Here is a 22210-nt window from a genome sequence, read left to right as displayed (position 1 = left end):
ATTTTGGTTAAATCTGCCAACTGCATCTCTGACTGTGAATAGTGATGATTGTTCCTACCTCTATCATTTTACACTAGCCTACAACTCCACTCTTCCTCTGCTTGCAGCCTCTAGGTTAGGGTTTGTCTAGCTGGACTTGCTGACTCCTTCCTTTATAAAAGCAATTCCTTCAGAGCTGTGAGCAACCGGGTTGTACTCTGGGTTTCCTACCTTCAGCCAGAATATTTTTACATGGTGGTGGTGGTGTGAAATTGGGGATTAAAATACGCACTCTGCCAAAATATGCACTTCTTCATTCTGCTTCAGTTAGGGTACTACTAGCATGAAAGCTGAATTGAAACTCATGGAGAAATCATCAGAAACCGACTTCCTGATGCACTTGGCAGTTCCAGAGAGTTACAGCAGATGGGGCTGGTATTGTGCTGTCGGGAACCCATGGAGCAGATGTGAGGTCCCTCAGGTCTCCAGGGACCCATGGGTGGCAACTGGGAAGCTTTCCAGCCACGGGAGTGGAGGGGCGCGAAGAGTCCAGGCTAGTGGCTTCAGCTACAAATCTGCTCTGCTTGCCCATTTTAAGGGTGACCTATAGAAGAATTCTGCAGCCCTTGCGTGGAGCCAAACCCAGAGCCTCCAAACCCATGAAGCCAGCAATGAAATGCAGATGATTTCGTTGGGTTTTAACAAATACTGGTAGGGTTTGTTCGGTTATCGCTTTCCTGATGACAGAAATGTCCGTGTGCTTCATGACCTCAAGATTTTCTTGAAGTCTGGGAGTATCTTTTCTCCTTTTGGAGAGAAGAAGACCACCATCCTCGAGGCTGGTACCTACAGGACAAAAACCAGTATCAAGACAGTCTGGATCACTAGCATTGCCAATTTTTATTTTTTCCATAACCCATTCACCTGCCATTCATTCCTCCCAGGAACTGGGCTTTCAAACACCCCCCTGGAGCAGTCCACGTCTCTCTTAAGCAGTCACATCACAGACTCCCTCAGGATGCTATCGAATGAGCTGCAAAAAGCCTTGCCCCGGACCCCACACTCTGCTCAGTAACTAAGACAACCCTCAGTGCATAAGCAAAGGGAGCACGCAAAAAGGGCAGCGCTGCTCAGATCCAGCACAGCAAAAAGGGAAAAGCAGTGTTACTCCCCTTTCATTCAATATTTCCAAGGATGAGAGAAGCTATTTTAAATGATAGGGCTTGTCTAGATGTATCAGTGCCACTTTGGCTAATGTAGACCCTTAGCACAAACTCATTTCTGATGAGAAATCTGCATTTATACTAGGATAGATTAATCCCATCTGCAAAATAAATAAAATAACATAAAATAAATAAATAAAAAAAATAAAAAAGCATTTTACTAGGATTAAACACTTCTTTACACTATGTTCTGTTATTTCTGCTGTTGCTGTTTATGTAGGAATAGCTGTGCAGATTACCATAGTCCCATGTCTGTTCGGTACACAAGAACTAATTGCAGGCTGTGAGGTTGTGGAGAGGCAGGGAGGAGGGAAGGGGGAGCCTGGAGTAAAGAAACGAAGGTGAAATGAGCTCCCAGAGCATGAAAGATGAAGCTAATCAGCTGCCTCCACGTGCTGAAACTCTGAAAGGGGATTTGACAGGTTATGTGTGAAAAGTAAAAGAGATTTTAATCACAAAGGTTGGAAAAGTCCTGTTTTCTTTCCCCAGGAATGGAATCAGGTAAAACAACTGAATTTGTGTCATTGCTTTTTGGCTTCTTTGAACAGTCTTTCTGAGGCGGGATGACAAACATCGCTTTGAATTTACATTTCTGTGTCTGATCTTTTGTGGGTTTGGTGTTCCCCTTCCCAAATCATGTTCAGAGAAGGCGATGGCATTCCCTTAGTCCCATCTGCCTAAAGCTTACTGCAGAGAATGGCATGCATTTGAAGGAGAACATCCCAAATCCTTGCTTCTGTGTGGCTGAGGGCAAGGGGAGCATCAAGCCTCCTCTTGCAGCCCAGGGTGCTCCCAGCTGTACCCTCGGTTATCCAGGAGGATGGGGCTGACTCTTTTTGGAGGATCCAGATGGATTTGAGAGCTCCCAGTGCGGCACCAGTGCAAGCTCTCCAGTCCCAGGACCTGAAGGAGCAGCTCGTTGATTAATAGTGCCAAATTGCAAGCTCCCATCCTACAGAGCACCCCCTCAGACTGGCCAGGAGCACTTCACACTGATTCCTCCTGATTTATTCTTCTCATCTCCAGCCTTGCAGATTTGCATGCCTTACGATTGCTAGGCTATCTTCCTTTGGCCCCATTTCCCGTGCATTTGGGACAGGGCCCATCTGGGGGGCTCAAAAGCTCAGTCTCCATTTCCTGTTCCACTTCTTATCAGATTTTGCAGCCACGTCCCCAGGCAGTGGCTGTCAGCTTTTTGTGTGAGCCTTCAGCACCCGGGGCCAACCTAATCTGCTTGCAACGTCAAGGGATTGGGGATTCTCTGCGTTGTCCACGCCTTTCAGGCAGATCTCCATCGGCTACGAGTCACGGATTAAATACTCCGTCCCCGTGTTTGTCTGCATGCCTAAAACCCACTACTGAGCCCAGAGGTCCTGAGCAGTCAACAACAAGCTCCTTGCCAAAAGCCAGGGATGAGCGCAGGAATCACCGAGAGCCCAGCCTCGTTGCATCCCTTGCACACCTAAATCCATCCTTTTTGCCCCTCAGCACCAAATGGGAAAAGGTTGGGACTGTTGCCACATTTGTGGGTTGTTTTTTTTCCCCTATTGTCAGTATTGAAGTTACAGGCTGAGCGAGCGGTGCATTGATTACTGAATTATTTAACGATTCCCCCTACATCTCTGCCTCGGCTTCAGAGAGCTCGTGTGTGCAGCATGTTACCTGGGCTGACAGCGGGTGCCTGATGTGCTGCAAGAAGCTGGGAAGAAAATATCATTTATTTATGAAAAAGCAGCAGCAAAATTATTAGGGTGACCAACTACCAGGAGTTCCCCTGAAGAGCAGCCCTCGGGACATTTCAGCATCCCTGTTAGGGATAGGAGTTATCATACCTAGCTTTGGACACACGTAGAGTAGGCGTCTATCACCAAACTTCCCGCTTCACCCACCCCTTTAGGTGAGCATCATCTGACCTAGATTAAATACCTGCTTTATAGAGAGGTACCCATAGAAATGCTTCCTTTTTCCCTTGAATATAGCAGAGACCTGGATATATTGAACACATGCACTGGGCTGATGGAGTCCCACCTGACCTGTTTCACTGAAGAACAGCTTTTCAGTGACAGCTGCAAAATAGCCAGCTCGAGAACACTTCCTCAGCCCTGGCAGCACCTCGTGCACTTTCTTTGGGTCTGAGGAACAGGTGGGTGTAAAGAAACCCAAGCTCTTTTTAAATCAGGAGGTTCACCTGTTGTGTGGGGAGTTCTTGCAGGTGGTTTTCCCCTTTTTTCCTCCAGCAGAGAGGTCCATGCCAGTGCAGCAGGACTTAATGAGAGCTCAGGTCTCAGCAGTGTCACAAAGCTGTCGCCAGTGTCACATCAATCCCTTAGGGTAAGGGTTAGGGTTAGGGTTAGGGTTAGGGTTAGGGTTAGGGTTAGGGTTAGGGTTAGGGTTAGGTGTGCACGACGCACGGCACAACAGGACCCCGCTCCCAGCTGAGCTTGCAGCTGCAGAGATCCAGCAAATCCTCAGTTTTTGTCCCAGCATGGCTCTTGGGGCTCGTACTTCCATCTCTGCAGCGAGGAGCTAACGTTACCCTGGGGAGCTGTAACCTAACCCGGACGGCACTGCAGCCAGGCTGCCAGCCAGCTAGCGCTTCATTTTCCTCCTCTGCATCCCTCCCTTATCGTCCTAAGCGTGTTTATTTGTTTCCCACATCAGGCATAGCACATCCTCTTAGAAAATATGTGCCAACAGGAGGCTTTGTGCTGTTGCTCTGCCCCCGATGCACGCAGAAGGGAGGCTGGTTTCCACTCCAGGTCCAGCAGGATGGGATTTCCCATCTCCAGGAGGCTGTGCAGACAACACCGTGCAAACACCACGCCCCTCTGTGGCTCTAACAAGCCCCTGGTAAACTCCTGCTATGGGGGAACGATGCAGAAAATGCCTGGTGGAAATGTGTGGGCTTCCAGCCCAAGGGAAAAGATGAGCACGCGCATGTAACGGGGCTGCCGAGACTGGATCTAGCCCTCCAGGCTCGCTTCCTGCTTTGCTCCAAGGGTAACCTTGGGCAAACCATCTCACATCGCTGCTCCTTAGTTTACTCTTTGGCAGCACACGCTGCTGTGGAGCCTCAGAAATATGGTACAGGCAGTAGCTGAGCAGTAATTGCAATGCCTTGGTTGCTCTTTCTCTGTTCCGCTCACACGCTGCTGCAGTTTCAGCAGCGTGGCAGGGACCAAGAGCTCATCCTATGTGTTCCTTTATCTACATTTATTCAGTCTTTCCTCCCATACAGACCCCCCTCATTGATTATTGGCTTTGATCAGGCATCTGTCTTGCACTTGCTAGGTGAAAATGGAGTCATTTACAGCACGGTGTTTTCAGGTCATGCTGGAGGTTGACATCTCCCATGGGATTGTTCTATTCGACCCGTCTCCTCCCTGCATCACTATTACATCTCATGCAGAATTTTTCTTGCTCCTTCCTTTGGCAAGCTGTAGACACCCTTAATGTCTTCTTACCTGTGAGACTTGACCTACTCATCACATCAATTCACAGCTACAAAGATTAAGCCCCTTATTTCTTAGGGCTCCATAACATGGTGTAAACCCATGGAGTTGTTAATCCATCATCTGCCCCTCAGGCTGGGACTGCCTCCTTGGTGTCACTGCTGTCCACTGAATAGCAGAAGCAGCTTGGTTTGAGTTTGACACACATCATCTACAGTTGTTCTTGGTTATTGTATCTCATCAGGAAACCTACAAAGCCTTCCTTCCTCTAGAAAGCTTTCCACCAAAAATATGTCCTCTGCATCACGGACAAATGGCTCTGAAACCCTGGGGAATCAAGGCATCAGCAGAATTTCACAATAAAACAGGGATAAATGAGAATGGTGTGGAAAGCTTAGCAGCTGCACCGTTGTCTCAGCACACATTGCTCTGGTCCATGCAAGTGATGCTGAGTTAGACTCAGCATTTCTGTGGACGATGATGGGCCCCAGATTGAAAAGCGGGTCTGTAGAGCAGCCAGGTGTAGAGCCAGTGTTATCCCCGCAGTCCTCGCCTTCAGCACATTTTAGTCCCCAGCCCAGGTGCTCTTCTCACACATAGGCGCAGAGGCCGTGCTGCTCCGAACACCTTCCACTCAATTATTTAAAATTCAGCTGCTACGGATCTACTCAAGGTGATCAGTTTAAAGAAAATGCAGATGGCCTCTGGTTTTGAGTTCCCGCTGCGCTTTGGTTAATTTGGTATGTGAAGGTATTAGGTTAATTAAGTACCATGTGTTAAATGGGGACCGACTGCATTTGTGGATTAATAAGCACCCGAGCGTGCTCGGTGCTGGATGCCCTCAAGCTGGCAGCGGGTTTTTCATGAAGAAAGGAAGGTACTGGAGAGAAATCATGGGGGAATGAAGAGGTTTTCTGCTAATCCTGCAGTCCTTCTTCCAGACCTGGTGCTTGCAGAGTCCTTCAGGTCCCCGACCAACTATCACCCCTCCCTGGAAGGACTGGGGGAACTGAAGAGAAGAGAAGCAAAGCTGTTGACTTTGCCTTGGGGCTCCCAGCCTTCAGCTAGAGTTCAGTGGAGGACCATGGCTGGTGCGTGGAAATTTTTCTGCTAGCGGATCTGTCCCAAGAGCCGTGCTGTGAATGAGGTCAGTGGGTGTCTCGCGCCCAGCAGGCGTGTTGGACGTCTGAAGCAAACCAGCTGCAGCTCTCTGGCATCCATGGCGGGATACACGTAGAAGGAGAGGGGCAAACACCACTGCAAGACTTTGGAAATGTTAAAAAGGAAGAAAGTTGTCTTTGTGCAGCCGTGCCCTGAGGTGGTGGAAGACCAGGAGAGAGACCAGGGCAAATGGACACTGCTCCGCAATGTCAACCAGGCCCTGAAGCCCACGACGATTTTAGCGGTAAGATAGGGGGTCCCAGGCTATAAATGCGGCTGGGATCTTTTAAACCACTTTGAAATCCACCTCACTGTCTGGTGGGATCCTTGTGTTTCTTGTGCCAGCTTCTCTCACCTTCCTCCGGAGCCTTTCTAACCCCTCACCCTGAGCATTATCGCTCCCCCGTGGTGCAACCTCGTTGTCTTTGCACTTGGAAGCTCTTCCTGAAGATCTTCTTCCAGAATTGAGATGATCTCTTTGTGCACCCCTCCTGGTGCCCCCTCTTCTTGCACCTCTGTTTGGCCGTCCTTGCCTTTAGGGTGTGAGGTCCTGACCACAGGATCTGCCCCAGAGCACTTGGAAGGTCTCTAGCACCTAGAAGCTGCTTTGAGGAGGAAGAGTTGGGCCATGTAGGTATTGTAAAGGGGTTGGTGGGATTCTCACTGCTCTGTTGTGTGTTCTGGAAAACAAACAGGCCAGGCATGAGGAAGGTTATGCAACTTATGAGCCCATCCACTGGAGCTGGTAAATGCATGAATCGCCCCGATTTGCCCTAAAATCCCCAGTATATTTGCTGTTATTTGGGCTGATCCAAAAGCGATTGCATCAGCAGAAGGAGTGTAACTGATTTCCATGGGTTTTATATGAAATTCATTAAAGTGGGGGAATGAAATATGTCAGCAGCCTTAATAGGTGATGTTAATTTTCAACCCAGCCAGGCCTTTCTGAGCTTACCAGCTTAGCCCATCCCATAAGACTTGCTTTTTTTGTTTAATACTAGTTGCTTAAGTATTAAGAACTACATTTTAATTTGCTTAGAAAGAGCATTTTGAGGGAACTAGCATCCTGAGCATTAGGCAGGCAAAGCACAGGAGTTGTCCTAGGGGTAGTACAGAAGAAATTTACTTTGGGGATAGCAAATTTTAAAAAAGCAGCATTACAAGTTTTGTTTTCTTGATCTAGAGCCATTTTTACACAGCTGCTGAGGTGTCAGAAGGGCTCTCCGCTGAGCAGGGACTGAGCTCCCCACCTCTTCTCTTGCTGACACCTTGATCAAGTTACCCACACTGTGCATGAATTTGCCCAGCTATGCATGCAGGATAAGAGTACTGAGCACTCTGAAATATTTTCAGAGTCTTGGATCAAAGGAGCAGAGAAATAAATATTAATATAAGTTGATTTATAATGTATCTGCAGATGACACTGCATTCATGTGGGTTTTTTTTAATCCTTTTCCACCGAGTTATAGGATGTGAGATAAGACAGCTAACGAGAAAAATATCTCAATATTATATTTTTAATGAGTTGTGTGAAGATATTTATTACATCTCTGTAGCATGGCCTTCTGAGGAAAAGGGAACACAGACAAAAGCTCCTCAGCTACATGTAAGCAACATGACTTTGTTAATCAGCTGCCAAGTGTGGATTCTACCATAAAATGTCTGGGGACTCCTCGTGTGTAGCATTTCTCCATGTGTTGATCCCTGGGTATAGCCTTACATCCCTGTGACATTCACCAGTTAACATCTATCTGAAGTCCTAGGGAGTGGCGACTTGACAGATGTGTGCTTGACCATTTTTTTGTTGTTGTACATCTCCAATTCCCACTGCCCAGAGTGGGGCTGAAGGTTGTTCATCAGCCCCCGGGGTCAAACCAAATCCATAAATATTCTGTCCACGGAAAAGGTTGGTAGTGGCTACTCAAAGAGCTTATAAGAGTCCACATGCAGAGGGATCCTTCCTGCTGTTTGCTCTTCTTGTTTTTTGCAAAGATGCCCGATGATAATTTAACTAGGTAGCTCCTAATTGGAGTGCCTCGTCACATTGAGGTTAGGGGTGGGAAATAATTCCGCCTTGTTTCAGAAAATCCTGCTCAGGACTTTGGTTTTGGGTTATTTTTGGTTTTGCTCTTGGACTGAGGAACAAAAATATTCTTAAAAGCCTTTTTGCATTCGAGTAATTTAATACCCGCAGAGCTGATGAGCAGGACTGGCAGAGGTCTGTAGGATCACCAGTGACACGGAGTGGGTGGATAGGGGTTAACTGCTTGCTCTGTCTCCCAAAACAAAAACAAAGAGGTCTCAAATGAAAGAGGTGGCACATTTGAAACTCAAAAGGACACAGATTTTCATGCTATTTGTCACTAAACTCTTCCTTTGATTTTATGGATGCTAAAAGCTTGCAGGGCTTCAGGAAGCTACCGACCAACACACTCCCAGCAGATACAACCCACTGAGCAGCATCGCATGCAAAGAGCCCACCTACAAATTGCTGCTGCTGGGAGACCTCCAGAGGAAGGATCCCTACCTCTTCCGTATTTACTCATCCCCTTTTAGCTGGGTAAAAACCAGCGCTGCTCCCACCCCGCTGCTCTGCCTCACAGGGCACATTTGGGAAGAAGGGGTGGTGTGGTTTGTAAAGGAATTCACTTGACTTTTAGCAATGTTTTGGGTGGAAAACTTCAGCATCTTCTATCCCAAGGGATGCTGAGCCTTCTGCAGTCTTCTGCACTGTCCTCTCTTTGGTTGCAGGGGGATTATGTGTGGATGGACCTCAAAACCGGTCGGGAATTCGATGTCCCCATTGGAGCGGTGGTTAAGTTGTGTGACTCCGGACAGATCCAAGTTGTGGACGACGAAGGCAATGTACGTACAAAGGGTTGCGGTTTTGCTTTTCAGCTCTACGTCTGGTGCATGCACAAGCCCCAGGTAGGATTAAAAGCATGATCTCAGGTGCTATTTGAAAGCAAAACTCAATTTGAATCTCATTAAAGATGATGGGATTCACTCCATTAATACCAGTGGATGTTGGAACGGGGCCACAGCTTTGGAGACAGTCCCAGCTCTGAACCAAACTCCTGCCAAGGAAGACACAGGCTAAAAATAAAGTTAATAAAATAAAAATAAAGTTAATAAAATAAAAATCAACGTGTGGGGAGAGTTTACAAAGGCTGGGGAGTAGCAACCTACAACACCAAAAGGAGACAACACAACATTCCCATTCAAACACAGTTAACAGATCTAATTTTGCTCATTTCCAATATTTACAGAAATAAGAGGAAGGATGCTCATGATGAAAGGGTCATGATGGCTTTAGAAATATCCTTAGAAATCAACTGTAAAGACGAGATAACGTTGTGTTCCTCCTTCTGTGGCTGTACTGGGAGTGAAATCGTGAGAAGCTTCTTGAGTGTAATGATGACAGAGCCTCCAAAACACATGTGGGTAGGGCTTTGAGAGAAACCACCTTCAGCTGCTATTCCTCTGCTGTACCCAGTCCTTCCTGACCCCCTGCCAATACAGGACGTGCCCAAAGACAATTTCTCCTTCAGTTTCCCACCTCTACCTCTGTAGTGATTGCTATTTTACAGGAACACTTGTATCACAAGCAGAGGGTGAACTGTGGAGGTTTCCCGTCCCTTATCATTCTTTATCCCACCTGAGGTAACTGTGAATGCTCTCTTTCCCTTCAAGAATGGTAGAGAGAAGCTTTGGTTCAGCCAGATCCTTGTGTCCAATTTGCAGTGGCTTTTGAATCCCTTTAGAAGTGACCCATCTAAATGGCATTCTGTCAATAAAATTGTAATTTACCACTCCTGTACACCTCTCTCTCGTTTTCTAAAACATCTTTTCTCTGCTTAGCAGTATTTTGTGGCAGAGGGTTAACCAGTGATGTGGAAATATAGTTGTGTGAAGGGACGAACAGACTGGTATTTGTTAAAAACTCCCCTGATGCACTGGACGCCTGTGCTGCCCTGGATTGTGTTCCTGCCAGGATGGCTAATGTCATGTGTCTCTTGCTGCTCCAGTAAACCAAAAAATGTTTTCCTTCTTCTGCTCTGAATCTTTCAAATGAAATGTCATGCCCTGGGGATAGGAGCTGTGGTCTGCGTGCTCTCCCATGTATGTTCTCCCACCCGGTCCTTCTGCCTGGGGCGGACCTTTCCTTTCTTCCCATGACCTATCTTTCTCTGCCCTCATCCTCTTCCAGGAGCACTGGATTTCCCCACAGAATGCCAGCCACATCAAGCCCATGCACCCCACCTCCATCCACGGCGTGGAGGACATGATCCGCCTGGGGGACCTGAACGAGGCGGGCATCCTCAGGAACCTGCTGATCCGCTACCGAGAGCATCTCATCTATGTGAGTGTCCTCCTCACATCCATCTCTTCCTCACCCCCAGCTCTCCTTAGCCCTGGGGAACCCATGGGGAGGGATCCCTGATTCAGATAAGTTGGGTTTCTAGGACCCAAATGGTGGAGGGCTTCTGCCCCAAGGTGTTGTCCTCCTGTAGAGGAGAGGTTGCAAAGTTTGTGGATGCCCCAGTGCAAGCTGAAGACCCCATGCCATAAGAAACAGGCAAAGTCCCTCCCACCTCCTTATGTAGCCCCTGCAGAAGTTTTTGGGACACACATCAAGTTTATGCACACACAATAAGCAGTTTAACCCAGGCCACGTGCAGGCTGTAGTAATCCTAAAGCCTTTGGTGACCACGAACTTGATGAGGTCTTTCTGCGTTCTCCCACTGCACCATTAACTCATTCAGCCCAGGTGGGTGAAGGCAGCAATTGCTGGAGTTGCAAGGGATGGAGGAGGGATGAGGAGGTGCACAAAGGGATAACCAGGTACAGTGAAGTGAGCAGCTCACAGAACAGCTCCAAAACTCCCCATCTGTGTGTATACCCTGTCAGCTCTGGGATCCTGACAGCTGATCTTTGAGGACAGCAGTATCCCTCCTTAGATCAGCTCAGTCATGTCACATCCAGCAGACCCAGTGCAGCTTTTCCAACCCAGCCAGACATCTAGAAATCAAGGGTTTTACAGGGAGTCAGCCAGAAGTGAACCATTCTTCTGTGACAGCACCGCAAAGTCCATCTCCCAAACAGGGCACGAGTCAGCATTCACATCTTCATGCTGGCTTTATCAGCGTGCTGTAATATACGGGGTAGTCTGGTGCACGTTCTTGGGGCAGAACTGAAGAGTATGTGTGCTTACCACTAGCAAAGGTGCTTAAACAGCCTATGCAAATACGGAAAATTTGGTATTTTTTGAGCTCCTGCTGTGCCTTTGAAGGCTTTGGGGGATCTAACCATTAAAAGGCTCTAGAGATTACAAGATTTTCAGGCCAGAGGGAATTGCAATACAGTCTGATCTACTAGACAGCATAAACTAACAGACCATATCCATTATTTTATATATCAAGTCTGCTTGTTCTGCTTGTTGTCCAGTGCCTTTTGAAAGGATGGTTTTGGTTTAGAGCTGGGCAGTGATGGAGAACCCATCACTCTGTTATAAAGGCTGTTCAAATGGCTGACCACCTCCCTCTGGCCCTGGCTCTACAAAATATATATTTTTCTTTCATGAGTGAATTTCAGATCTAGGGGAAGGGGACACAGCTGCTAAAAAGGCACCCCTAGATATCATAGAAAATGTTAGGTTAGAAGGGAAGTTGGGGTTGAGGACTACATTCCCACTTCCAGCTCAGCACATGTAGAGCTTCAAAGTTTGATGTAACGATCATGTGGATAACTAAATTCAGGCAATCTGAATGCCACCCAGGATATACAGATAACCAGTAATTTGCAGGTGATTGGCTTATTGAGTGAACTTGTATTTATCCATTGAGCTTTGCCCCTTTTTCTCTTGTTTGTGGGCACCCTGTGGCAACACCAAGTGGAGTCCCACAGCTCTCTCTTGCCCTGTGGGGAAGTTGGGCTCATGTTGGATATTTTTTCAGTGGTGTCCCTGTGTCTCTCCTGGGGGTCTCTGTGTCATCAGGCAAGTGTCTGTTGCCTCGCTAAGTGACGAGAGGTCCCCAGATAAGATTTCACGTGTGCAGTATCAGATTGCCGGCAGATAAAACTTCCTCCTTCACAAAGGCTCTGCCTCTGCGCTCTAAGCTATTCATGGGCCTCCAGGGGGATTATGAACACAAATGAACACTGGGAAGAACATTGTTTCACAGAATCACCCTCTCTACAACTACCTGAAAGGAGGTTGTGGGGAGCTTGGGGTCAGCCTCTTCTCTCAGGTAACTAGTGATAGGACCAGAGGGAATGGCCTCAAGTTGTGCCAGGGGAGGGTCAGGTTGGAAATGAGGAGACATTTCTTCTCAGAAAGAGCAGTCAGGCATTGGGACGGGTTGCCCAGGGAGGTGGTGGAGTCCCCGTCCCTGGGGGTGTTCAAGGAAAGGCTGGACGTGGTGCTTGGGGACATGGTTTGGTGGGTGACAGTGGTGGTAGGGGGGTGGTTGGACCAGATGATCTTGGAGGGCTTTTCCAACCTTCATGATTCTGTGATTCTTTGAAATGCATCCTTGGAGAGAAGCGCCTCCAAACAGCTCGTTTTCACTCCCAAGACTTTTAGCAGCCAGTTCTTTACTAGATTCCTCTGTTACAAGCCATTCCTTGGGCCAACCAGCTCTGTGGGGTTAGCCACTTGCACTTGCATCAGAGAGGTCCTAGGTGCTGTGATTGCTCTGCACCACTAACGGCTTTGGGGGAGCAGCCCATGATCCTGGGCCCCACAGAGCACTTAATTCAATCTCAAAATCAGAATGACACTCTGTTGTGGTTTAGCCTGGCTGGCAGCTAAACACCACACAGCCGTTTGCTCACCCTCCCCCCTCCCTCTCTGGGATGGGGGAGAGAAATGGGAAAGCGAAGCCTGGGAGTTGAGATAAAGACAGTTTATTAAGACAGGAAAATAATAATAACAATAATAATAATAATAATAATGATAATAGTATTACTACTAATAATGTGTACGAAATAAGTGATGCACAATGCAATTGCTCACCACCCGTTGACCGATGCCCAGCCTATCCCCGAGCAGCCGGCCCCCCACCCCGGCTAGCCACCCCTATATATTGTTCAGCATGATGTCAGATGGTATGGAATACCCCTGTGGCCAGTTTGGGTCAACTGTCCTGGGTCTGTCCCCTCCCAGCTCCTGCTGCACCCCTAGCCTGCTCGCTGGCAGGACAGAGCAAGAAGCTGAAAAGTCCTTGGCTTGGTGTAAGCACTGCTCTGCAACAATTAAAACATCAGCATGTTATCAGCTCTCTTCTCATCCTAATGCAAAACATAGCACCCTGCCAGCTACTAGGAGGAAAATTAACTCTGTCCTAACTGAAACCAGGACACACTCTCGAAATGACATGGAGCACATAGCTTGATAGAGAAGAGAGGCACAAAAAACATTCCTGTCTGCGTGTGTGTTATTGGAGGATCAGGAACCCAACCTTAGGTCTCATCTTTTAAGAGTTGTGACAGTAGCAGGGGTAAACTTGTGCCAGGCATAATAAATATTGATGGCAATTTTGCAAAGCCAAGACACCATATGGATGCCATGTGTGTAGGGATACCCAGCCCAATGAGAAAGTGAGTTTTTTATCTGAGGTATAATTTATTCTGTCTTAAAGATGGTGATGCTCAGTGTTACTTTGCCTTCACTGCCTGATAGGATTGCCAAGCCTTAGGAGTGAAGGGTGACTTTTGCAGCAGGTCTTCTGTCTGTCTTGTTTCCTCATCCCTTCAGCTTTAAAGAGGGTGTGATTCTGCTCGAATAACACATTTATATATTTTATATATGAAATAATTTTACATAATATAACTTTCCTTTTTCTCCTCCCTCACGTTTTACTCGTAAGACAAACTGCGGCGGGAGGGTAAGTACTGACTCGTGGAGCTGTCACGGGTAATCACTGCCATGCCATCCACTGGATCATTTGTTTCTGTTCACCATCGTGGCATTCTCCTTTAATTTGCAATACCATTGCTGCTGCTTCATGAATGCATTGAGAGCACCATCCCATTTGCTGCGGAGCTTGGCCCTCGTGGTGAGGTTGTGACACCTTCCCAGAGCTGGAAAGTGTGGTCTTGGATGGTTAACGCCTTAAGTGCTTCTCAGTAATGACCTCAATGTGTAAGAAAGAAACTTCTGCATCAAAATGTGAAAAGCTTCAATGAGGGCTTGTTGTCCATGCCTTGGTTTTCATGCACTGGGAGAAACCATGCTGAATAGCAAGGGTATTTGGTGGGTGTTTGAACTTTGAGCAAGGTTAAGTCCCTTTATCTGGAGACGAAAGCAATGCCTGCTGCTGCTTTCTTGTTGCCAAAATGCAGTAATGTTTGGTAGAGCTTTAACCCCATAAAAATCCAGATGAAGTCAGCTATGGCACTGTGAATAGTGAGGGAAGCAGGCTCAGAAAGGATTTTGTTTGGGGCTACTTACAGTGTAGGCCACGCAGGCAGCAATGCATTTGCACCGAGATGCGGCTTCTGATGTAAGTGGTCAGCAGAGCCTCTGCCTTTCGGTGCAGTTTGATTTTCCCAAGGCAGAGAGGCTTTGCTCTCACCCAGCAATAGAAACCAAAGAGACAGTATTTCCTTGGAGGCGCCCTTTGGCCCCTCGTCAGCAAAGCAGACAGAGTTTTGCATGCTGTCAGCTACGAGAAGTGGGCAAACTGTGAGTATTCATCAACTAGGAATGACCTAGGACAGCAAGCAATAGCACAAGAGTTTGTGCTGACAAAGTCTTTTGGAGATCACAAGGGAAGGGTCAGCAAGAGCATCCAGAAAACATTCCTGCAACTAATGGTTAACTCCTCTAGTAGGCTCGCTGGCTGCATTTGGGGCAGGGCAGACCAATGTGGCTGAAACACAGGATTTCAGAGACTTCTGCAAAGAGTCTTTTTCTTTTTTCTTTTTTTTTCTACTTTTTTTTTTTTTCTTTGAGAAGACGCTCCAGGAAAATTAGAAATACCCCTTAAATTAGCTTGGTAATAAAATATGAAAACAGTCTCCCAGGTCTCTCACCCAGGACTAGAAGGGAACTCAGGGGTCACTGGGGATCTTGGTGGCAAAACACCACTCAGGAATTGAGCACAGCCCTTCCCTAATTTTTAAGTTTACCTGCAGAAAGCTGCTCAGGGACTTCAGTGCTTCCTTACTTCAGTAGCTTCTTCTAACAACCAGTCTATATTATTTCACAGCCAATTTCCACCTTTTGTATTTGTGACAACTTTGTCCTTGAGCTTAAAGAGTTTTTTTCCTTTCTTGACATATAACCCACTGTTACAGACAGGGCTATTATTTCCTCTGTGAATTTAAACCTCACCTAGGGTGAACAGAAAATTGTTAATTTTCTCCGGCGTTGGCCATGAGGCTGCAAAGTGACAGCCTGGGAGGGCTTTCAGCATCACTCCCATAGGACACAATTGCCACCTACTGGCTGTCTTTTAGGAAGCCAGAGCTGGTGGAGATGTAGATGAGTGTAGATGACGCAAAATAAGTTATCATCTAGCCCCTCTCAGGCCCTTTCCATCATGACTGAGGGATAGATATCAGGCTATACAGGGAGCGACTCAACCTGGGGCTGCCAGGTTCTCCCTTCCCAGCCCTCCCACCAGCACTGGTACTTATTTTGCTGTCTTCTGAAGCTCAGACTCGTTTTATTTATCAGCAAGTTTGAGATATGCAAAAAAGAGGAGCAGCCAGCAGAGCATGGAGAGACAGTCTTCATGGTCCATGAGCATCCTTGCCTGAGACACTTTGGTTCTTTCTGCCAAAGGCTTATTTCTGGGTTCAAATCATGCAGCTGAAAAGCTGTAAGATATATTTTTTATGTTGGAATGATGTTTTTTTTCCTGGATGAGCCTTCATTCTACTGCCCTTGGTTAGCCCAAGGTGGAGCCCTGTTAACTTGCTTGCTCTAGACAACAACTTTTATATGGATGAAGTTGGCGAAGGACATCCCAATGTGATGTAACCAAAACTCCCAAAATCAGAGCTGCATCTGAGTGAGATGGCAAAGGCCAGGAGTTCTTTGGTGAGAGGCTTGAGAGAAATGGCTCCAGGAAGGGCAGAAACGAACGAGCCAGACACCACAAAGAGTTTTGCTGCCTGAGGCCCAGGACAGTTTTGCTCATTTTAGTGCCATGGAGAGCAGGGGATGGACAAAAGGCCATTTCCAAAATGACTCAGAAATAGCTGAGAAGGGATGTGTCAGGACTTTGTGGGCCATCCTCATGTTCTCAGGACAAGGTTTAAATTGCAGCATGGAGAGGTTCGGTCAGACAGAGATGGTAGTGGAGGATGGAAATTTAGCAAAAGGGTTTAGCTGTGAATATTTAAAAACAGGTTAAGCAGACCTCTATCAGGAACAATTTAGATCCAGCAGGTCCTGGTTTGAGGGCAGTGGTCTCCAGGCCCTTTTCATCCCTGGTTTCTCATGCAGTGCACTAGGTATGTGCAGATGGGCGCTGGCTCTGGGGATATTTTTGCATCTATGGTTGACTTGGAACCCTGAAGCTTAACTGAGAACATCTGAAGTATGAATTAAGTCTTGAATCCATTTTGTGCATGAGCAGGAATGAATATGAGCTGATTTATGTCGTTTGGGGCTTCTCTTCCAGTTTTGCTCCACGCTCCACCCTGCAAGCGTTTTTGACTTAAACATCACCTTTCATCCACCTTCTTTTTTTTTTTTTTAAATTTCTTTTTTTCTGGCCTTTACACTCCATCCAAGCTGCCAAAGCCTCTCAGCAATGTCTCACTGTCCCCATAAACCTTCATGTGATTCTCCTCCAGACATACACCGGCTCGATACTGGTGGCAGTAAACCCCTACCAGCTACTACCCATCTACTCACCGGAGCAGATACGCCTGTACACCAACAAGAAGATCGGGGAGATGCCACCGCACATCTTTGCAATTGCCGACAACTGCTACTTCAACATGCAGCGCAACAACAAGGACCAGTGCTGCATCATAAGGTGAGCTGGTGACTTTCCAAATGAGCCATATCCTGGGAAAGGCTGCTGGTAGTTGGGGAACAGCTCGCCAAACATAATCAGAAATTAGAAGGCGGCATTAGGTCTTCCATCCACGCATTCACAGTATTTCTCAGTCTGCCTCCTAGTGAATTTTGGCAGTTCAAAACTTGTGGTGAAGCTGCCCCATGGGACTGGTCACCCCTGGACCACAGGCTCAAGGTATGGTGATTGCTCCTGGAAGTGCTTCCTGACCTTCTTGGTGATGATTTCATGATGGTATTTGCTGGAGAAACCCAAACCCAAACAAAAATTTGGCCATGTGAATTGGAAAGTAAGTCTGTATCTTGCCTGGAAGCTGTCCTGTACTGTGTGCTACCATTTGGATACTACCAGCCTTTGGGATCCTGGAAGCTCATCCTTAGTGGCTTGTCCTGCTCGCATTAACAAGAGGTCCAGAGACATCAGAGACAGAGAGAGGGACATCAGCAGGGGTGCAGCAGGGCTTTCGCTGACCTCAGTTTCTGTTGTCTTTGAAGCGGTGAGTCTGGAGCTGGGAAAACAGAAAGCACGAAACTGATTCTGCAGTTCCTGGCGGCGATCAGTGGCCAGCACTCCTGGATTGAGCAGCAGGTCCTGGAGGCAAATCCCATCTTGGAAGGTGAGGTTTCAGACAATGGAGGCATTTTTCTGAGGCTAAAAAAAATTAAAAATTAAAAAAAAAAATGAGATTCCGGAATCACAAAATATGGAGAAATGTAAGTCACTGTTTGTTGCATTTTGAGTTTCAAAAAGCAATAACATTTAAAAAATCAAAAGCAACAATGCAAGCATTTATTAAATTGAATACCTTTCCATCTGTATTTTTCACAACAAAATTATCTTCTGATATAGACTTTCAATTTTTGCATGAATATTTTTAACAACTGTTGTTGAAAATGAAATATTTCAGCTGACCTGAAATTTTTAATTTTTTATTAATTTAAAAATAAAAATTATGTTCTTTTCCATATAAACTGGGATATTTTTTCCCAAATTTCAAAACAGAAACCTGAATTTTGCCTAACTACCTGTGTAGTCAGGGATTTCAAAAACGCCGATCAGCAAATACACAAAGCTCTTTCGAAAAAATCAGACCACCTCTTCCCGTGCTGGAATTACAACTGCATGCAGAGCACAGATATCACATGAATGCTTCCTTTAAATAATTAATTTGGGGTTTATTTGATCATGATTGCAAAAATCTTATTCCTGTTCTTTGCTCTGGTTCAGCAGAACATGTGATTAAATTGACCAGAGCATCACTGCCTACAGACCTTGTACTGGCAGTACACAATAGCACACCCCACCATTTCCTTCCAGGGCCAGAAGACAGCAGCAGAATGCAGAAAAAAAATAAAAAAATAAATAATAATAAAAAATAAAGACAGATCAAGAAAGAACCTGATAACAAGAATCAGCTTGTTGCCCTTAATGTGTATATCAGCAAGCTGTTACTGTAAAGACCGGCCCCACTGTTTTAATTGGATGCCTGTACATTAAATAGGTGATCTGAGCCTCCCAGCATAATGCAGGATGGGCCCTTTACATTTATTCAGAAAGAGCATCATATTCTTCCTCTCTTCCTTAAAGAATAACGGCATTTTTACTCCCCCTGCTACTCACAGTGAGCAGTGTTTGCTTGGTAAGTAGCCCCCCATAGGAATCAATGGAAATATGAATATCCTAACAGTTTCCATGAATAACGCTGGAAGCAAGACACCAGCTGAGCTCTCCCTCTCCACTCTCCTCCGCCGGAGCATCCTTCAACTGTATTCAGTCCAGGCACAAAGACGCAACCAGAGGCTGGCATTGCAAAGCCCCGTGGTGTGTGGCAGGCACAAGGGGGGCTGAACATGCACTTTATCATGCTACGACCCAGGGGAAGAGAGCTTTTGTATTTCCGATGCATCTCCAGCACCAATAACGCGTATAAATGCCAGGGCAATTATAATAAAATATGAATGCAAGGGCATGCTGCTCCTGCAAGCAGCCCGCACCCGCACAAAGGATGGAGTTTGCAGGGTGAGGTCTCCCTCTGGAGGCTGGCTTAGTCCCTCTGTGTTTACCTAAAGGATGAGCTTTTTCTGCCTCAGTCCCCAAATCTCTCATCAGCATCCCTGTCATTTTCCCCACACCATCACCTCGCATGCTGCTGTCTGTTCCACCTGTCTGTATTTCACCAGCTGCTTCCCAAATCCTGCTGCCCTGGCCCTTTTTCCTCAGTAAGCTTACCCAGTTCCCATGCCTCATTCTCAATGCTCCTCTCCCTACTTCTGGGGACAGTTATCTGTGGTATATCCTGTCTCTGCATGCTGAAACTGAGCCAGACAAATGTCAGGGAAAGGTGCTGGGGCTGCTTTTCAGCCTCATTTGTTCAGCTGTTTTTTCTCCAGGACACCAGAGTCACGGCCATCCCTGCGCCAGGCCGTCTCTGACCCATTGCAATTCCTCTCCGCAGCTTTCGGGAACGCCAAGACGATCCGTAACGACAACTCCAGCCGGTTCGGGAAGTACATCGACATCCACTTCAACAAAAGGGGAGCCATCGAGGGGGCGAAGATCGAGCAGTACCTGCTGGAGAAGTCCCGCGTCTGCCGGCAGGTGAGGTGACAGGTCTGCCCAGCACGGCAGCGGGTCCGTCACCCTTCGTGGTGACATTAGGGTCGCTGAGCTAACGACGGTGGCTCTTCTCCCCCAGGCCCAGGACGAGAGGAACTACCACGTGTTTTACTGCATGCTGAGAGGAATGACGGCGGAGCAGAAGAAGAAGCTGGGTCTTGGGAAAGCCACGGATTACAACTACCTGGCGATGGTGAGAGCGCAGCGGAGCAGAGGTTTGGAGGGAAGGTGTGGTGAGAGCTTATGAGCAAGGGAGGGAGAAATGCGAGGTCTTCCTCGGCACCCCAAGGAGCTGCTTTCCTGGTTAGGACCTTCCCAAGCCTTAGTCACAGGCAGGGGGATTTCTGTCCCACCACTGCAAACCTCACAGGTTGACATCAAATCCTTAGCCTGTGTAAAACAAGTTATTTCCACTATTTCTGTGAAATGGGACACAGGCTTGGATAGTTTGGGTGGGTTTTGCCCAGACCACTTGGTTTAGAAATAACCAGGGTGTTAGATACGGGTCAGTGCTCTTGCAGAAATGATGCAAGGGGATGAGTGTGTGTCTGGATGATGTGTTCTCGTCAGCATACTATGTGGGAATCATCTCTGCTCTATGTCCCTGTCCATGCAAAGCTTGGTGTCGGACCAAGCCAGCAACCTCCAGCCCCACTCCCTCCATACCTCTGTCACCAGCCATCAGGACTGGTAGCAGCAAGTGTAATTAAGGCTGGCCCATCGTCAGCAAGGAATCACTGAAAACCTCCAGCACGTTTCCTTCTGGCTTTTTATCCTCACATCAAGGAGCTTTTTCTCTGACTGATTCTCTCCAGTTCTTAAAGGGGATCTATGAGAAAGAGGGGGAGAGGGTCTTTATCAGGGAGTGCAGTGATAGGACAAGGAGTAATGGTTTTAAACTATGAGAGGGCAGGTTTAGACTGCAGATAAGGCAGAAATTCTTCCCTCTGAGGGTGCTGAGGCCCTGGCCCAGGCTGCCCAGAGGAGCTGGGGGTGCCCCAGCCCTGGCAGTGCCCAAGGCCAGGCTGGATGGGGCTGGGGGCAGCCTGGGCTGGGGTCAGGGAGCCCTGACCGTGGCAGGGATTGGAGCTGGATGTCCCTTAATTCCAACTCAAACCATGCTGTGGTTGTAGACAGACACAGGATGGCTCAGGACAGCAGGGCAGTGCAGGTCACAAGGCTGAGCACCAAAGGGCAGAGCCAGATGCACAAGTTCATCATCATCTTTTGCTTATTTATTCCTTACACAAAACACCTGCGGAATTAGGGGGGAATTCAGCAAAGCCCTGAGAGCTTAGGGTCACCCCATCTGTGCCGGACACACTCGGCTTCACCCCACTCACCCTGCGGCCTCCTTGCCTCCCCAGGGTAACTGCACGACCTGCGACGGCAGGGATGACAGCAAGGAGTACGCCAACATCCGTTCCGCCATGAAGGTCCTTATGTTCACCGACACGGAGAACTGGGAGATCTCCAAGCTGCTGGCTGCCATCCTACACATGGGGAACCTGCAGTACGAAGGTAAGAGGACAAAACTCAAAGATAGGTTCAAAGATACTGCTTTTTCTCCTTATTTTCCATGGGGAGAAGGAGCCAAGCTTAGGGGCTGTATCCATACCACCTGGCATGATGCTGGGCTAAGGGAGGTTGAATATGGCCAGGGGCCATTCAGTAGAGCCAGGAAAGACTAATGGGGCATTTGAGAAGGGTCTGGGTGATCGGATAGGCCTTTGTAAATGTACCAGGCCTCTCTGTCATCAGAAGTGCCGTGTTGATATAAAAGCCTCTCTGGAAAACAGAAGCCTAAAGCACTTACATGCTAGAAATATTTTCACCCCATAAGTAATTTAGAGTGGCCTGCAGAGCAGAATGCAGGTTCTATGCAGCCAGCAGCCACACAAACTTCTCCTTTCTGATGGCCAGATTTTGCCTGGCCACCAGGAGGAGGCAACGAAGACAGAAGGCTGAGGAACCCTTTCCCTCAGCCCACCAACCTCCCGCAGAGCTGCCTCCCTTGCTGACCGCTTTTCCTGTGCCTCTCTTCCCCAGCCCGGACCTACGACAACCTGGATGCCTGCGAGGTTGTCCAGTCAGCGTCACTGATCACCGCGGCATCGTTGCTGGAGGTCAGTGGCTCTGCAGTGTTGGTTTCCCCTTTTCGGCTTGTCCCCACGCTCCCAGGGTTGGGGCAAGGCTTGGAAAGCCTCACCTGAGGCAGGCACTCTGCCCTGCCAGCTCTAGGAGGCTGAAGAGGCCTGGCAAAGTCATACTTGGCCCTGTGCTGGCTTCCTTTGAGCTTCCCTTCACACCAGTGGAGAGGAACTGTTGCTTTAATGGCACATCATCTGAAAAAGGACATCCAAAATAGTTTAGTCCCTAAAACAGCCAGTCTCTCTCACTGATATAAAGGAAGCTCATACAGCAGCTGAGACAGAGGCGTCCAGCTCTCTGTGTGCATCAGGTGAGGTGAGATGACCCTCACCCAAACCACCATGGAGTGGCTGGAGCAGTCCTCAGTGTCCTCCTCCCCCCATGGGACAGCGCTTTCTAGGGACACCAGCTTGCCACCATGGGCTCTGTTGGTCCCAGAGTGTTACCCTAGCCATTTGCAGGCTGTTTTCTTGGACTTTATGGGCTGGGTGTTTCCCTGGACTGACCTCAAGAGTACAAGGGGATGCAAACCTCAAGGGGATGCAAAGCTACATGGTGCTGGTGGGCTTTGCAGGCTTTGCTTTTTCAT

General features: G+C 47.7%; 1 protein-coding gene across 2 annotated transcripts in view; it reads left to right on the top strand.

Moving 5' to 3' along the window:
- The first annotated feature begins 5927 nt into the window (after positions 1 to 5927).
- The window catches only part of MYO7A (myosin VIIA), a 62528-nt gene continuing 46245 nt past the window's right edge, over positions 5928 to 22210 (top strand). Inside the window, exons 1-10 of one of the 2 annotated variants that reach the window (XM_050712003.1) lie at positions 5928 to 6059; positions 8567 to 8680; positions 10026 to 10178; positions 13687 to 13704; positions 16628 to 16812; positions 17349 to 17470; positions 19310 to 19452; positions 19550 to 19663; positions 20838 to 20991; positions 21520 to 21617. In XM_050712003.1, coding sequence (XP_050567960.1) covers positions 5928 to 6059; positions 8567 to 8680; positions 10026 to 10178; positions 13687 to 13704; positions 16628 to 16812; positions 17349 to 17470; positions 19310 to 19452; positions 19550 to 19663; positions 20838 to 20991; positions 21520 to 21617 — 1233 coding nt within the window. Of the gene's footprint in view, positions 6060 to 8566; positions 8681 to 10025; positions 10179 to 13686; positions 13705 to 16627; positions 16813 to 17348; positions 17471 to 19309; positions 19453 to 19549; positions 19664 to 20837; positions 20992 to 21519; positions 21618 to 22210 lie in introns of those variants that run through there. The other variant, XM_050712007.1, reaches the window with a different exon arrangement.

The sequence above is a fragment of the Cygnus atratus genome, chromosome 1 (genome assembly GCF_013377495.2).
Source record: "Cygnus atratus isolate AKBS03 ecotype Queensland, Australia chromosome 1, CAtr_DNAZoo_HiC_assembly, whole genome shotgun sequence".
Taxonomy (NCBI): Eukaryota; Metazoa; Chordata; class Aves; order Anseriformes; family Anatidae; genus Cygnus; species Cygnus atratus.
Note: the sequence above shows the minus strand (reverse complement) of the source record. Positions and strands in the feature narration are given on the sequence as shown.